The 17981-nt window shown below is 37.9% G+C and overlaps 1 protein-coding gene across 1 annotated transcript in view; it reads right to left on the minus strand.

Moving 5' to 3' along the window:
* The window catches only part of LOC115212908 (laminin subunit beta-1), a 92601-nt gene that overhangs the window by 49115 nt on the left and 25505 nt on the right, over positions 1 to 17981 (minus strand). Inside the window, exons 6-13 of the mRNA XM_029781724.2 lie at positions 15646 to 15861; positions 15320 to 15478; positions 14698 to 14818; positions 12503 to 12630; positions 6589 to 6778; positions 5395 to 5538; positions 4371 to 4602; positions 601 to 764 (exon numbers count right to left, since the gene is read on the minus strand). Of these exons, the coding sequence (XP_029637584.2) occupies positions 601 to 764; positions 4371 to 4602; positions 5395 to 5538; positions 6589 to 6778; positions 12503 to 12630; positions 14698 to 14818; positions 15320 to 15478; positions 15646 to 15861 (1354 nt within the window). The remainder of the gene's footprint in view (positions 1 to 600; positions 765 to 4370; positions 4603 to 5394; positions 5539 to 6588; positions 6779 to 12502; positions 12631 to 14697; positions 14819 to 15319; positions 15479 to 15645; positions 15862 to 17981) is intronic.

A 17981-nucleotide genomic window follows, 5' to 3' on the forward strand; every position in this document is an offset into this window, starting at 1 on the left:
CATAGATTGGGTGCTTTGACAGGAGCTGGTAAAGCAGGGATATGCACTGGGACCAATTGTTTGTTCTGGCATGGTTTCTTTGGTTGGAATACCCTTCCTAACACCAACCACTCCACAGAGTGTACTGGGTGCTTGTTATGCAGCACCAGCACCAGTGCTTTTAATGTTGCACCAGCATGAGTGGTTTTCATGTGGCACCAGCACTGGTATCAATTCTGTTGTGGCAGACAAGTCTCCTTGAGTACAGTATGGCCCTAGATATCTTAGTCCTTTTTTACATACACACAGTCACTTTTAGCCTATCGAAATCCAGATATTTTTCTTTACATAATTCTTAATATCCTTAATTTAGTATCTTAATTTAGTATTCTTTAATGAAGTAACATCAATCAGTAAGTTTCACACACAGGTGGTTCAGGTAATACACATAAATTATTAAACTTAATTTTTTTCTTTCCTTCTACTCAAAATATCAAGTTTTTGTGTATATAAAAGGCAATCTAGCAAAATATACATACATGTACATATGAATTTCAAAGCAGTATAGCTAGAGATATAATATTGTTCTTTGCTTTTAAATATAATTCACAAATACATTACCTGCATATCCTTTGTGACAATAACAGACCACAGATTGTTTCTGAAGATCAAAAGAGCAACTATCAGCACGCTGGTTGCTGTCTTGAGGACCATTTGGACAATAACATGGTTGGCAAGCAATACGGCCGGTTACACGAGGATCTTGATAGTAGCCATCGCGACATCTGGAGACAGGATATCAAAGTGAAATATTACCATAAACAACAACAAAAATACCTGAACAACTTCAGAAGTGCTTTTTATTATTATTATTATTATTATTTGTAATATCTCTATGAACAATCAAAATATTTAAATCATCACACACATGAAAATGACAGACAATAGTTGCAAGCAGGGCTGTTTGGTAAGAACCTTACTTCCCAACCATATGGTTCTGGGTTCAGCCCTACTGTGTGGTACCTTGGGCAAGTGTCTTCTGTTATAGCCTTAGGCTGACCAAAGCTTTGTGAGTGGATTTGGTAGACGGAAACTGAAAGAAACCTGTCAGATAGGTATACATATATTTCTTTACTACCCACAAGGGGCTAAACATAGAGGGGACAAACAAGGACAGTCAAAGGGATTAAGTCGATTACATCGACCCCAGTGCGTACCTAGTACTTAATTTATCGACCCCAAAAGGATGAAAAGCAAAGTCGACCTCAGCGGAATTTGAACCCAGAACACGTGACAGCAGACGAAATACGGCTACACATTTCACCCGACGTGCTAACGATTCTGCCAGCTCGCCGCCTTTTTCATATAGGTATACAAATCTATGTGTGTTTGCCTTTGTGTTTCTCACCCACCACCACTTGACAACCAGTGTTGGTGTGTTTACATCCTACAGCTTAGCAGTTTGGCAAAAGTGTCTAATAAAATAAGTACCAGGTTTATAAAGAATGAAATAAGTACTGGGGTTGACTCATTCAAATAAAAATTCTTCAAAGCGGTGAACCAGCACCACTGCAGTCTAATGACTGAACCAAGTAAAAGGCAAAAGATTTTTCTTTTTATTTAGTTTGTGTGGTCTTCTGCTTAAAGAGTTCATGTAGGAATTATTCCACAGCATAAGGTAGGTACCACATATGGAATTCAAGGTGAAGGAGTGTACAAGCTCATCCAGCTAACCTTCCAATAAAGTCATATACTCTTTACTTTCTTTTACTTGTTTCAGTCATTTGACTGCGGCCATGCTGGAGCACCGCCTTTAATCGAGCAACTTGACCCCGGGACTTATTCTTTGTAAGCCCAGAACTTATTCTATCGGTCTCTTTTGCCGAACCGCTAAGTGACGGGGACATAAACACACCAGCTTCGGTTGCCAAGCAATGCTAGGGGGACAAACACAGACACACAAACATATACACACACACTTATATATATATACATACATATATACGACAGGCTTCTTTCAGTTTCCGTCTACCAAATCCACTCACAAGGCATTGGTCGGCCCAGGGCTATAGCAGAAGACACTTGCCCAAGATGCCACGCAGTGGGACTGAACCCGGAACCATGTGGCTGGTTAGCAAGCTACTTACCACACAGCCACTCCTGCGCCTGATTGTTTATGTTTTTGAAACGTTGTAGGATAGGTGTGAACTGATTCAAACAAAATAGGGAGCCTAAAACAGGTTAAGACAAATGAAGGTTGCTGCACCTGTTCAGCAAACTTCATGAGTTTTAACCTTAACCCTTTTGTTACTAACCTGGCCAAAACCAGCTCTGGCTCTGTGGTAAAATGTCTTGTTTTCCTAAGTTTTGAATTAAAATATTCCACCAAACCTTAGTCACAATTTATGTTCCTAACACTAGTTTAATGATAACTAAGTTATTTAACTAAATTCTTTGTTATATTTAAAATAATTGAAAGAAACGCAGAGCATCTCAAAATAAATACAGTAACAAAAGGGTTAAACAATGTCAACAAAAATGCCATGTATGTGTACACATGTAGTAGATTGTGGTGTATACATTACAGTCAAAAATATAATTGAAATTGAAAATAACTAAAATAATTTTCAGATAATCAGTGAGGATGTAGTAATGTGACTGAGACAGGCATCTGCTGATCGGCTAATGAGGATCAATAAATGGGAACATATTGATCTTGTACAAAATGATTTAAGTACAAATCTTAACACTGTTACAAGGAGAACATTCTACTCACAACGGTTTGCCATACTAACAAATACATTCCATAACTATTTGTTATGCAAGAGTGGTTAGTATTAATAGGAGGCGCAATGGCCCAGTGGTTAAGGCAGCGGACTCGCGGTCGTAGGATCGCGGTTTCGATTCCCAGACCGGGCGTTGTGAGTGTTTATTGAGCGAAAACACCTAAAGCTCCACGAGGCTCCGGCAGGGGATGGTGGTGATCCCTGCTGTACTCTTTCACAACAACTTTCTCACACTCTTACTTCCTGTTTCTGTTGTACCTGTATTTCAAAGGGCCGGCCTTGTCACTCTCTGTGTCACGCTGAATATCCCCGAGAACTACGTTAAGGGTACACGTGTCTGTGGAGTGCTCAGCCACTTACACGTTAATTTCACGAGCAGGCTGTTCCGTTGATTCGGATCAACCGGAACCCTCGTCGTCGTGACCGACGGAGTGCTTCCATCCAGTATTAATAATTAGTTTGAATCCATACTACATCTCATTACTTGGTGGGGGGATGGGATGCACACAAGCATGCATATATAACTGGAGTGGCTATTAATTTCAGATTAGATATTTTACATTACTGGCTGAGCCCCACATCAAAGTAGAAAAGTTGATTAGATACTAGTGTCATTATACAAATAAATATCGATGCTTAACCCTTTCATTACCAACCTGGCCAAAACCGGCTCTGGCTCTTTAGTACAAATGTCTTGTTTTCATAAGATTTGCATTAAAATATACCACCAAACCTTAGTCACAATTTATGTTCATAATACTTGCTGAATGATAACTAAGTTATTTTACTAAATTCTTTGTTATATTTAAAATAATTGAAAGTAACACAAAGCATCTCAAAATAAATCCAGTAACGAAAGGGTTAAAAGAGTTTTCAACAGTGAAATTGCCTTCTCCAAGAATATATGCAAATATCAAAACCTGTACATCTAAGCTCTATTCATTGCATTTGTCTCGACAGAAAATTGACTTTTTTTTTAAATATCCAACTATCAAAACAATATGATGCAAATAACCAGATTTATGAAGGTAGAACTGCCCCCATCCCTTATATTTCTCTTCTTAATTGCCCATTAGCTTTGATTCTTGACAGGAAGTGGATAATAGATGTACCTCAAGATAAGATGTCAGTCTGCTGTAGGTAACTCTCAGGTGATCTGACAGCTATTTTGAGAACAAGAGGAACTGAGAAAGTGTAAAATGCAATGCCATGCCAAGAAACTAGAAAATATCAATAAGAGAGCCTTGATGTAGTCAGTCATTCTGCTGGAAATAGCAGTGGAATCTACTTTAAATCACACAACAATCTTGGAAAAAGCCCAATGGGTCAATGTCATCCAAGGTTTACTCTGCCTAGGAAAAAGACAAACTGAACTAGCCTTCATCATAAAGAATACTTGATCAAAGTTGATGTGAAGCTGAAGAACAATACAAAAGAATACCTGTATTAGATATGAACTCCTAACCAACCAAAATTGAAACAAAAATCCCATCAGCTCTTTCTACTGTTTCCAATTTGGTTGGAAAGTAAAAAAAAAAATATATATATATATAAATGTTTGATTTTAAGATTTCCATTTCAACTCAGAACTTTAAGTTGACCTACCTCTCACAATATTGTCCAGTGGTAAACTCTCGGCAATTAATGCAGTGGCCGTCATCATTATTACAAGTCTCTGCCATACCATTACATTGACATTTTCGACAGTTGGGGAAGTTCCAGTGACCTTCGATGCATCTGTCACAAGTGCGGCCTTCGACATTTGGTGCACATAAACAATGACCTGACTGAGGGTTGCAAAAGTTGTTCCTTGACCCTTGAGGATCACAGTTACAGGCTGAAAAAAGTGGACATTAAGCGGTCATTTAATTTTATACAAAACTAGCAGTATCGCCCGGCGTTGCTTGGGTTTGTAAGGGAAATAACTATATAAGCATTTTTAGAGATGTAAAGTATAATAGCCATCTCAATATGGTTAACCACAAAGGGGGGGGTGTTACTGTAGCTTTTTACGTTCTGAAATTTAATAAATTTTTAGAGAGTTACTTCCCTTATATATGCCAAAAATGCATTCAAAATGGGAAAAATTGATGGTAAATTATTTTTTAAATCGTAGACTCATCGTAGACGCACGCTAATACCCAGAAGGGCTCGATATGAATCACGACTATAAGATACCCGGTTTTGGTTAAACTGCACCACAAAATGTGGGAGTAGTTAGGAATCTAAACCGTAGGAGACAGACAGCACACAACCTCACTTTTATATATAAAGATTTCATTTCTTTGATATTATGTTGCGGATAATAATTGGTTTGAAATCATAGCCCTCGTCATTGCGTGTGTGTGTCTGCATTTATGTGCATGTGCAGTTTGAAGTATCAGAAATGTTTTTTTCATAGTTTGAAAACAAAATATGATTCATGTGTACTACAGTATGAATGTAGCTGCTATAGTATCTTAACAAGCGGACAAATGTTAGATAGTTCTATAATAAAATGGGTCAAATTTCCAAAGATACAAAAAAAATTTAATTAAGAAATAAACACTGAAGTAAAATTCGAATGGTGTAAGGGAGGTAAGTGAGTGCGTATCATGGTGTGTACAAGGGAAATAATTTATAGACTTACGTGAGCAGCCGTCGGGTCCGAAGTTGTAGGTTCCAGGGGCGCATTGGTCACACCTACGACCAACAACGTTTTCTTTACAGTGACAATGACCACCAAGGTCATCACATTCGGCAGTTTTCGATCCAGTTAGATCACAGTCACATTCTAAAAGAGAAAATGAGTTAAAACAGATTGAGTAAATGAAGTTATTCAAAACAATTTTGTCAGCCACAGTAAGCTTATTATATCACTAAAAACAAAAGGACAAACGATATTTTGACACCGCTTTTGAAGAAAGACAAAAGAAATCACATATTACGATAATGGAGTTTCGTTTCTATCATATGGAGAAGACTTCAGGGGAAATAAGAAGATTAATATCCATCCATCCGCACCATCTGAACGTGGCCGTTGCCAGCGCCGCCTCGACTGGCTTCTGTGCCGGTGGCACATAAAAAGCACCATCCGAATGCGGCCGATGCCAGCGCCGCCCCGACTGGCTTCTGTGCCAGTGGCACATAAAAAGCACCATCCGAACGTGGCCGATACCAGCGCCGCCTCGGCTGGTTTCCGTGCCGGTGGCACGTTAAAAGCACCAACCGATTGTGGCCGATGCCAGACCCCCCCCCCTGGCACCTGTGCAGGTGGCACGTAAAAAGCACCCACTACACTCGCGGAGTGGTTGGCGTTAGGAAGGGCATCCAGCTGTAGAAACTCTGCCAGATCAGACTGGAGCCTGGTGCAGCCCCTGGCTTCCCAGACCCCGGTCGAACCGTCCAACCCGTGCTAGTGCGGAAAACGGACGTTAAACGATGATGATGATGAATATTGCAAAAGCCCTAAAGGTTATAGGAGAGATGACAATTTTCTTCAACTTGATGGCATGAAACTGACAAGAGGTGAGTGTATACAATGTAATCTCGATAACATAACTATATATACATTTTTCATTTTTATATATGTATAATACTATGTCTCAATTCTGACTTTGTGTTAAATTTCTTGCATTATATACAAACAATTATATTAATCTATCTCCCCTCCCATCACTGTGTATGTGTTTGTGGATGGTAAGATGCAAGTAACATTCTAGGATGACCTGACTTTCTAATTTCACCGCCTTAGTATGGTATGCTAATGATTCTGCCAACTTGACAACTAACTTATCTAAATAAAATCATTTTGAAGTAAGAATTAATTCAAAAGACCACGTACTTATAGCCTGAAGATGTAAAACTGATGAAATACTGAAGAACAGTGATTTACAGATATCTGGAATTTCTGGTTGAACTGCAGGATATTGAGTTTCAGCACAGCGGTACCGAATATATTCATTCTTCAAATAAGAAGGTAGCCGAGGTCCTTGGAAAATGGGAATGCTCTTTGTGCTGGGAATGAGCACCACCTAGATAGAAAATAAAAAGATAAAGTAAAAATGATTTCTTTATCAAATACAGTGGCTTACAACTGGGCTCCTTATAAGATTTTGTTGTTAAAAATTACGTGCAATAAATTCTTTATACTTCTACAAAATATTTGAATTTTCTATACAATTCCTAGGATTATCTTTATATATAAAAGTGAAGTTGTGTGTCTGTCTGTCTCCTACGATTTAGATTCCTAACTACTCCCACATTTTGCGGTGCAGTTTAACCAAAACCGGGTATCTTATAGTCGTGATTCATATCGAGCCCTTCTGGGTATTAGCGTGCATCTACGATGAGTCTACAATTTAAAAAAAAATTTACCATCATTTTTTCCATTTTAATGCATTTTTTCGCTATTATATAAGGGAAGTAACTCTCTAAAAATGTCTACGATGAGTCAACGATTTAAAAAAAAATTTACCATCATTTTTTTTTCCATTTTTAATGCACTTTTTTGCTATTTTTTGGCTATAACTCTCTAAAAATGCTTATATAGTTATTTCCCTTACAAACCCAAGCAATGCCAGGCGATACTGCTAGTTTAATTATAAATGAATAAGATTTTAAATATGAAATAGTCACATGGGTACATCTGAGAGAAATTTTAATCAAAGGGGTCTAATAGACAAAGAAATGGTTGAGAACCACTGATCCAACATAAGCAATTGATATACAAATACAATAAGAAATATATATTTCATTATTTAATATTGTTTCTTCATTAACAGAAAAATATAAAATGACCTATGAACAAAGTAGAAGATCTGCATAAGCTGTTGGTGCAGGCTTCTACTCAAAACTAAATAATAAAAAAAGCTAGTAGAAATAGCCGCTAAATCCCCTGCATATTACATCCTACTGTCCTAATGAAGGGTGGATGCGTTCAATAATATAGTTACTCCTTGATATAGAAAACATGATGATCATGACTGGCATACTTCTGAGTATCAATTTGCTTAATTAGGGTTGACCTGAGAGTAAACAACAACAACAATCATAAAGAAAAACGTTTGTTACAAGCAGAAGGGAGCAAAGGGACAATGTTGTTATTTAGGCCAAGATCAATACTGAACAAGCAGACTCTCTTTACTCCTTTACTCTTTTACTTGTTTCAGTCATTTGACTGCGGCCATGCTGGAGCACCGCCTTTAGCCGAGCAAATCAACCCCGGGACTTATTCTTTTCTAAGCCCAGTACTTATTCTATCGGTCTCTTTTTGCCGAACCGCTAAGTAACGGGGACATAAACACACCAGCATCAGTTGTCAAGCAATGCTAGGGGAACAAACACAGACACACAAACACACATACATACATACATACATATATATATATATACATATATACGACAGGCTTCTTTCAGTTTCCGCATACCAAATCCACTCACAAGGCTTTGGTTGGCCCGGGGCTATAGCAGAAGACACTTGCCCAAAGTGCCACACAGTGGGACTGAACCCGGAACCATGTGGTTGGTAAGCAAGCTACTTACCACACAGCCACTCCTGTGCCTTTTTTTTGGGCGGGGGACATTAAAGTTAGGACATATAATCTATGACTCTCCAGCATTTGATAAGGACAACAACAAATAGATATATCTTAAAAGAAATAAGACATAATCTCTCTATATATAAACGGCAGTTTGTGTGTCTGTGTGTCTGTCAGGTTGTACCCTTACCCTGACCACGGCTTTCAACCGATTCTGATGAAACTTGACACACACATAGCCCAATGTCATAATTCAAAACTAACGCAGCGAAAATTTTGAAAAGTTCCCCCAGTTCTCAAAAAAATTGATAAATTTGACATGGGGTCGAGAATCTAAGCTTTTTATATGCAACATCAAAATGTATAAAAATGTACAAAAACGGCAAAAAAGTGGGCAGCAATTTGAGTGACAACAACGAAAAAGTCAAAAGTGACCAAACTGAACAAACGAATGGAAAAGGTTTTTTGGTGCACACGACAAAAGCGGTTTATAATAAACCAAGAGTTTGCAAGTAGCGTCCGAGGACCCTTAGGGCACGTCAAAAATTTAAGGTAAAACGTTTGGGGTGGTAGTTATAAAGAAAGTTTAAACAAAAAAGTATTCGAATAACTTGCGGCTGCAGCAGCTATTAGCAGAAGTGGCGGTGTTGGGGGTAAAGTCTCGAATGTAATTTCTTCCTGGTAGGAATTGGTTGGGTTGAATTATCGATAGCTGTTTGATAGTTATTTGGGAGTGAAGAGAAGACATTGCAACCTACACATGCGCCTTCGTTCCCTAGAGGGAAAGGACTAGATTGGGATTAGTCGTTGCCTACTAGGGGCTCTTACATACCCGGGCAACGCCGGGCTATGCTGCTAGTAATAACTAAATGACTAAACTAATGTATTGTATATCCTTTGGTTTTTGAATTTAAGAAAAGTCAGTCACGTGATCCGGATTTATCTCCCTTGCAAGCAATTTAAACAAAAGTGTATTTTGCACCAAAAACCAATATGAGAGTTTCTTCCATGGTATCTACTACAATATAATTTGTTCTAAGAGAACATCCACATCTAGGATGTAATTCTTATCTTTATGTTTTTAATTTTCATTTATGATGCTGAAATAAGTTGGATGGTTCTGAAAAGTTATACAGTTACATGTGGATTCATGGTAGTGTTCTTTTGGATGCCAACAACCATCCTGCTACTTTTTTATATAAAGATGAAGACAAGGAAAGCACCTGGCCCATCAGGAATCACTGCTGGGATGCTTAAAATATCGGGCGGTGTGAGTTATGGTCTTGTCACCCGCATCATAAATCAGGTAGCTCATGAAGGAGTCATACCCAATGACTAGTGTAGCAGGACCATAGTCAACTGCTACAAAGAGAAAGGTGATGCTTTAGATAGAACTAACTACAGGGGTACTAAATTATTGGATCAGGTGATGAAAGTTACAGAGGGTCATAGCCAAACTAATTAGGGAGAGAGTTAGTTTAGATGAGATGCAGTTCAGTTCAGGCAGAAGCACCTCCGATGCTATATTTCTGGTAAGGCAGCTGCAGGAGAAATACCTAGTCAAAGATAAACCTTTGTATTGGCTTTTGTTAATTTGGAGAAAGCCCTTGACAGGGTTCCCCGATCCCTTATCTGGTGGTCAATGCAGAAACTGGGGATAGTGGCTGGTAAGAGCTGTACAAGCTCTGTACAGGAGCACTATCAGTAAGGTGAGGGTTGACATAGAGTATAGTGAAGAATCTCGAGTAGAAGTAGGGGTTCACCAAGGATCAGTCCTCAGCCCCCTCTTATTCATTCCAGGCAATAACAGAGGAATTCAAGACAGGTTGCCCCTGGGAGCTCCTCTATGCTTGATGACATTGCTCTAATAGCTGAGTCACTGCCAGAACTGGAGACAAATTTTAGGGTGTGGAAGCAATGTCTAGAATCGAAGGGTCTTAGGGTTAATCTAGCCAAAACCAAAGTCTTAGTAAGTAGGAAGGCTGTCAAATCACAACCCCCTTGCTCGATCTGTAGAAAAGATGTGGGTAGAAACTCCATACGGTGTAAGCTATGAACACGTAAAAGGTGCAGCAATATCAAAGGAAGGTTAACCGGGAAAATAGTTTTTGTGTGTGGAAGATGCACTGGGGCAATAAACATTGAAGATGTAAAGAAAACAGATTCCATCACATGCCAAGGAAGAAACTAGAAGTAGTTAATAGCTTCTGCTACCTAGGTGACCAAGTCTATAGTGGGGGTGGCTGCTCTGAGAGTGTAGCGACTAGAGTAAGAATAGCATGGGCAAAGTTCAGGGAGCTCCTACCTCTGCTGGCAACTAAGAGCCTCTTGCTCATGGTGAAAGGTAGACTGTATGATGCATGTGTGCAAACCGCCAGGCTACACGGCAGTGAAACATGGGCCATGAATACTGATGCGTAGGCTTGAAAGAAATGAAGCTAGTATAATCTGCTGGATGTGTAATGTAAGTGTGCATACATGACAGAGTGTGAGTGGCCTGAGAGAAAAGTCAGGCATAAGAAGCATCAAATGTGGTGTGCAAGAGAGGCAACTGCACTGGTGTGGCCATGTGTTACATATGAATGAAGACAGCTGTGTGAAGAAGTGCCACTCCCTAACTGTAGAAGGAACCTGTGGAAGAGGTAGACCCAGAAAGACATGGGATGAAGTGGTGAAGCATGACCTTTGAACATTGGGCCTCACAGAGGCAATGACAGGAGACCAGGACCTTTGGAGATATGTTGTGATTGAGAAAACCCAGCAACTAAAGTGAGATCGCAGCCACACACATCCAGCCCTGTTAAGAATACTCCTGATGCATCGGGCGATATGATATGCTTGAGAAGACCTGTTGAGTATTCATGGCCCATGTTCCACTGCCGTGTAGCCTGGCGGTTTGCACACATGCATCATACAGTCTACCTTTCACCGTGAGCAAGAGGCTCTTAGATGGCATGTAAAAAGCACCATCCAAAAGCACCTTACTGGGTCTGGAGCTAGTGGCACATAAAAAGCACCAACTGATTGTGACTGATGCCAGTAACCCCTGACTAGCTCCTGTGCCATTGGCAAGTAAAAAGCATCATCCAAACGTGATCGTTACCAGGCCCGCCTTACTGGCTCACCTTATTGGCCCGTGCCAATGGCACATAAAAAGCTCCTGCTACACACTTGAAGTGGTTGACGTTAGAAAGGGCATTCAGCTGCAGAAAGTCTGCCAGACCAGACTGGAGCCTGGTGCAGCCGCTGGCTCTCCAGACCTCAGTCAAACCATCCAACCCATGCCAGCATGGAAAACGAACGTAAATCAATGATGATGATGATGATAAACAGTGTGGCCATGGTATGACTGACCAGTAATGTGTCAGCCACTTACATTTCCCAGTATCCTAAGAGAGGCGATGGCTAATATAGCATTCTAATAGTATTCTGTTCATAAACACATTAAGAATGGTGCTTCAATACCTTAACATTTTTTAAAGATAAAACTACGAAAGAGAAGAAAAAATATTTTGACAATATAATATTGTGTCTATTGTTCTCAATAAAATATGATTGCCTGCTTGTTGTTGTTGTCAATGTTATTCTCTCCATAAATGGTAACCTCGAGTTACCCTATCAGTTCTAATAGAGCAAAATTTACAAAAGTTTTTACTTTATACAGGCACCTGACCAGCTGCAAAAAAATAGCAACCAAAAAGGAAGAGCACATCAGGCGATGTTATCCTTGAAAACCTCAAAAAACGAAGTTATAGCTGTAAAGTTTTGAACATAAATTTACTTAACCCTTTAGCATTTAAACCGGCCAAATCCGGCCAAAAGTATTCAGCCTGTTTTATGTTCAAACTGACCAGATCTGGTCTCTCACACCAACCCTACAATATTGTTTTAAAAATTTCACTGCTACCTCATCAAATTCTCATAGTTACAAGATAATGCATGATTAGTTCAAAACAGTATGGAGGAAAAAGCATTAATTTTAGCAGAATAATGTGAACACTAAAGGGTTAATTCTAGTTTCATACATTTGACTTGAAGCTTAACAAGAATATCTTTTTCTAGAGGTAAAAAAAATGAAAAAGATATGTAGCTGCTACACAATAATAGAAATATTGCTTCCTCTTGATTAGTTTAATAAAAAGCTAACAAAACTTAAATTTTACCTTTAGACAGCACCTGAGATAGAGAAAGTAGAGAGTATAAAAAACTATTGCTTACTGAATCAATAAGAGCAGATGCACGAGGCGTTGGTCTTCCGCTCCTATAACGGTTGAATATCAACTTGAGAGTGTAGGTAACTCCTTTCTCAAGACATGATGGTGGCCGGACAATGGTATAGTGTGAATCTGTAAAAATAGATAACATTTTATTTCAAGTTCTGCACACAAAACAGTAGAAGTAACAAATGTAAAATAGCACAGTACTGGAGACATTGCATGTCTTATTATATTTTGATTAGTATTAAGTTAATATTAATTTTAATTGACATTTAATTGATATTAATTGTTGTTCCTACTGAGGTTATTTTTGGGGAGTGGGGGTTGTTACTGAGACTACAATCTAACTTTCATTGCATTCGAATATATCAACATCCGAATTGATTTAGCACTGGAGACATTAAAATACAAGCTAATACCCGAGTACATTATTTACATTATTTCAACTGGAATCTTAACTGAGAAATTATGACCCTCCACACACATACATGAAACTGGCATTTATAAAAGAGTATTTATGTTTAGCCCCTTAACATTAAAGCCAGCCATATCCAGCCCAAATACTCTGTTTTATGTTGAAACCAACCAGGTCAAGCTTCTCATACCTACCCTACAATGCCATTCTAAAAATAAACAATCACATCATCAAAGTCTCAAAGCTATGAGATAATGCAAGATTGATTCTAAACGATGTGAATAAATAAGCATTACATTTGACAAAGGAAACTGAATGCTAAAGGGTTAAATATCCAAAAGTTTTTAACCTTCAGAATAATTTTATGAAGCGTTAAATGGCAAAAAAAATGGTTGCATGAAAGCATATTTCAAACTGGCAAAAAACAAAGTATATTAGTCTTCTTTTTCACGGGAAATTTTTACACTTATTTTCTTTTAATTAAGTATAAAAACTATAATTCTTAGTCTCTCACATGATAAAATTTACAATCTCATTAATGCTAAGTGCCATAAAATATTCACTTTCCTTTGTACTAGGCATGAGCATGAATTTATTTGAGATTTCCACATCGCTGTCATCACACAAAAATAGAAATGGAGAAAAACTGATGTATTTTTTGATATCCAGAGCTACTCAGAGTATAACTTTCTTCTGTGCTAACTAGGACATCATTATCATCATCATCTGCCTCATCTGATGATGATTGAAAGTCAGAAAACACTTCATTGTTGTATAAAACTTCCATCTGCAACTTGTGTCTCCTATCAATAAGGATTGCTTACATTTTAGGCACATTTGACTAAGTAGACACTTGGACATCAGTAGATGATAGCCATATCCATATAAAGTTTTCAAGACATAAATTGATGCTTGCTGTCCTCTGATGAGATATCAATTAGTGGTGGACATCATTTAACCCTTTAGTGTTTAAACCAGCCATATCTGGCACAAAATATTCTACATATTTTATATTTGAACAAGCCATATCCAACCTCTCACACCTAACCTACATTGACATTCTAAAAATAAACATTCACATCATTGAAACCTCAAAGCTATAAGATAATGCATGATTAATTCAAAACAATTTGAGTGAATGAGTATAACATTTAACAGAGTAATCTGAACACTAAAGGGTTAAGGGCTAATAGTGATGTGAACTGAACTTTTCCCAATTTAATTTGTTTGGTTAACTTTTACTTGAATTGAATCAATTTTCAAAATATAGTCAAGGAAATAATTATTGATAATCAAAATTTCAAAAACTGTCCAAGCAATAAATAAAATGTTTCCATACACCACACAAATTCCATATATTCAATATTAAACAGTACAAGGTTAGATACTACAATTATATAAAGTAGATGCATCATGCACATCTGTAACTACAAACAAATATACATCTCATCTGCATGAGACCATTGTCCTGAAATATTAGGATCTTGAAAGCATCCAGTCTAATGTAACTAAAAAAAAAATCCACATTAATCTGGCTACAGAAAATTTCAAAAGAAAAATTTCAGAAATATCAAAATACTCTAGTTGAAGATGCTTCAAATTGTTAATACCACCAAATTGTTAATACCACAATTTCAGTAAATTTACATGACAAACTTGAGTCATTTGAACACTGAAGTTACTGAGAGCTGTCACACAACTTCAAAACTAATGAAATATAAAACAATTAACATTTTAAAAATAGTTATAAGAAATAAAAACAGAGAAATAAGAGACTCTACCTGGAGCCAATGTTGTTGACTTGTAGTCATTTTGGGGGTGGGTATTGGCACAAGGACCCGATTGATTTACTGGCCCAGGTCGGTCAATCACGACACGGATATCCTCCCACATCTCTGGCATCTGTCAGAAGAAACAAAAAAGTTACAATGGGAAAAACAAAAACAATTTTCCTTTTCTTATATTCTAACACAAGTTGAAATGGTTCTCTAAGTCAAAGACAATGAATATTCTCCTCCACTTCATGATCCTTAATACTATCATAACTTTTGAGAAAATGAATTTCTTTCTAGCTCAGTAAGAATTTCATAATCTAAGGAAATCCAGAGAACCGATATACTAGAACCAACAACTAAATCTGCCATTGCTTCTTTTTCCATATATCAATGTACATTAATAAATGTGATTTCATCACTACCCCGATAACCCAAAATTGTTTAGGACTACAGTTGCTCCTTCTCCAAATTACGTACAACCGTTTCTATACCTATCCATTATTTCAATAACTTCCACAGTAATACAAGTCCATTAGAACATATATACATTAACCCCTCTTGTTCTGTGAACCAACCACCACTACCAATTTTGGTACATGTATTGTGATAAGATAAGCAATTAACATACCAATGGGCTGTATCGAACGACAATATCATAGTCCATGGAAGCAGTCAAATTGGTGATAGTAAAGTCAATGGTATCACCTTCCAAGACTTTCATAAAACCCGATCCAGTGAAGCTGATGGGTTGATCGGGATCTGGTTCCCTAATCACAACATGAGCATTCTGAAAAATCAATCAATAATATAAATAATTAATTATTTAGCAAAAAAATATGTAATAAAACTGAAAAAAAAAGAACTATCATCATTTAAAGCTTTCCATTTAATTTTTACATCAAAAATGATTTAAACCCAAACAGTTAAAATGAACAAAAATAAATAAAGTCTTACCCCTAAACCATGGCTAAATTCAGCTTCAAACCGCAAAATATCAAGGGACGGAGTGAAGTAAAGAGGCACCGGTCGATCACACTTCCTGCCGTAGATGTTAGGACGACATTTGCACTGACCGGTTGATTGGTCACAAGTCTCACTATAGGCACCGCCAATATCACAATCACATGGTTTGCATCCATTTATATCGTTGCTTAAGCCCCAGTATCCAGGCTGCAATAAGAGATGGAAAATTAATTCACAACAGCTTAGCATTTGTCATTATTTTCTAATTTCACAAATACATAAATGAGTCAGTGATGGTAAACTCATTATGTATGTATAAAGAAGGGAAGAATAACAATCTGGTGAGTGAAACAAAATTTGTTAAGTCAAAATTTTACTTATAACGAAAAGAAACAGAATTAATAATACTTTCTGTCAAGAAAGACAACTCTGAAATCAAAATGACTGATACATATTTCTTTACTACCCACAAGGGGCTAAACACAGACGGGACAAACAAGAACAGACAAACGGATTAAGTAGATTACATCGACCCCAGTGCGTAACTGGTACTTAATTTATCGACCCCAAAAGGATGAAAGGCAAAGTTGACCTCGGCGGAATTTGAACTCAGAACGTAGCGGCAGACGAAATAGGGCTATGCATTTCGCCCGGCGTGCTAACGTTTCTGCCAGCTCGCTGACTGATACAGTGAAGAGTAAGCTTAATCTTTGGTAAGTATAGAGACAACACCGTTCGTGTCTGGTTCGTATTAGACTTCCTTGCGAAACAGACAAATTTGTACTTACCAGACATCATGATAATCTAGGATCTTAGTAAAAAAAAACATTCAATGATTGAGCAATTTAAAATATAGATATGGGAATATCAGCAAAAGATGCCATCTACCAATTTACAAAGCCATTTTGCAGATTACCTCAATGGAAAATGACAGGGATTTCAACAGACATATTGGATAACAGTGGATTCCATAGTGTCGATGGCATCTATAGCTTTGGTGCTAGGAAGAAGAATGGAACAAGGCTCTTGGAGTTCTGTGATACAAATGACCTGATCATCTGCAACACTAACTTCAGGAAACCAGCCAGTTACATGATCACCTATGAAACTGGTGGGCATGCAAACTGGATTGACTACATTCCCATAAGAAAACAGGATACATATTTATATACATATATACATACATATATATACATTTATACATACATATACACACACACATATATATATATACATACACACACACACACACATATATATATACATATATACATACATATATATGCACATATATATATACATGCATATATATATATATATATATATACATGCATATATATAAATACATATATACATACATATATATAAATACATATATACATATATATAAATACATATATACATACATATATATAAATACATATACACATACATATATATAGGTGATGCTCTAGAGAGAAATAACTACAGGGGTATCAAACTGCTGGATCAGGTGATGAAGGTCACGGAGAGGGTCAGAGCCCATCTCATTAGGGAGAGATCCTGCTCAGATGAGATGCAGTTCAGTTTTGAGCCAGGTAGAAGCACCACTGATGCCATATTCCTGGTTCAACAACTGTAGGAGGAATACCTAGTTAAAGATAAACCCCTATACTTAGCTTTTGTGGACTTGGAGAAAGCCTTTGACAGGGTCCCGCGATCTCTTATCTGGTGAGTGATGCGGAAACTGGAAATTGACGAGTGGTTAATAAGGGCTGTACAAGCCCTATACAGAGAGGCAGTTAGTAAGGTTAGGATTGGCAATGAGTATAGTGAAGAATTCTGGGTAGAAGTAGGGGTCCACCAAGGTTCAGCCCTCAGTCCCCTTTTATTCATCATAGCCCTCCAGGCAATAACAGAGTAATTCAAGACGGGTTGCCCCTGGGAGCTCCTCTATGCTGATGATCTGGCCCTCATATCAGAATCACTACCGGAACTAGAAAATGTACCCAGTGTAAGCTATGAACACATGTGTGGTGCAGCAACATCAAAGGAAGATTAACTGAGAAGATAGCTTTCATGTGTGGCAGATGCACAGGGGCAATAGACACCACAGATGCTCAGAAAACAGATTCTATCACATTCCAAGGGGAGAAACTAGAAGTAGTTGATAGCTTCCACTACCTAAGTGACCAAGTTAGTAGTGGGGGTGGATGCTACCACTAGAATAAGAATAGCCTTGGCAAAGTTTAGGAAGCCTACTGGTGACAAAGAGTGAAAGGTAGATTGTACGATGCATGTGTGCAAACTGCCATGCTTCACGGTAGTGAAACATGGGCCATGACTGC

This window comes from Octopus sinensis, linkage group LG6, assembly GCF_006345805.1.
Source record: "Octopus sinensis linkage group LG6, ASM634580v1, whole genome shotgun sequence".
NCBI lineage: Eukaryota > Metazoa > Mollusca > Cephalopoda > Octopoda > Octopodidae > Octopus > Octopus sinensis.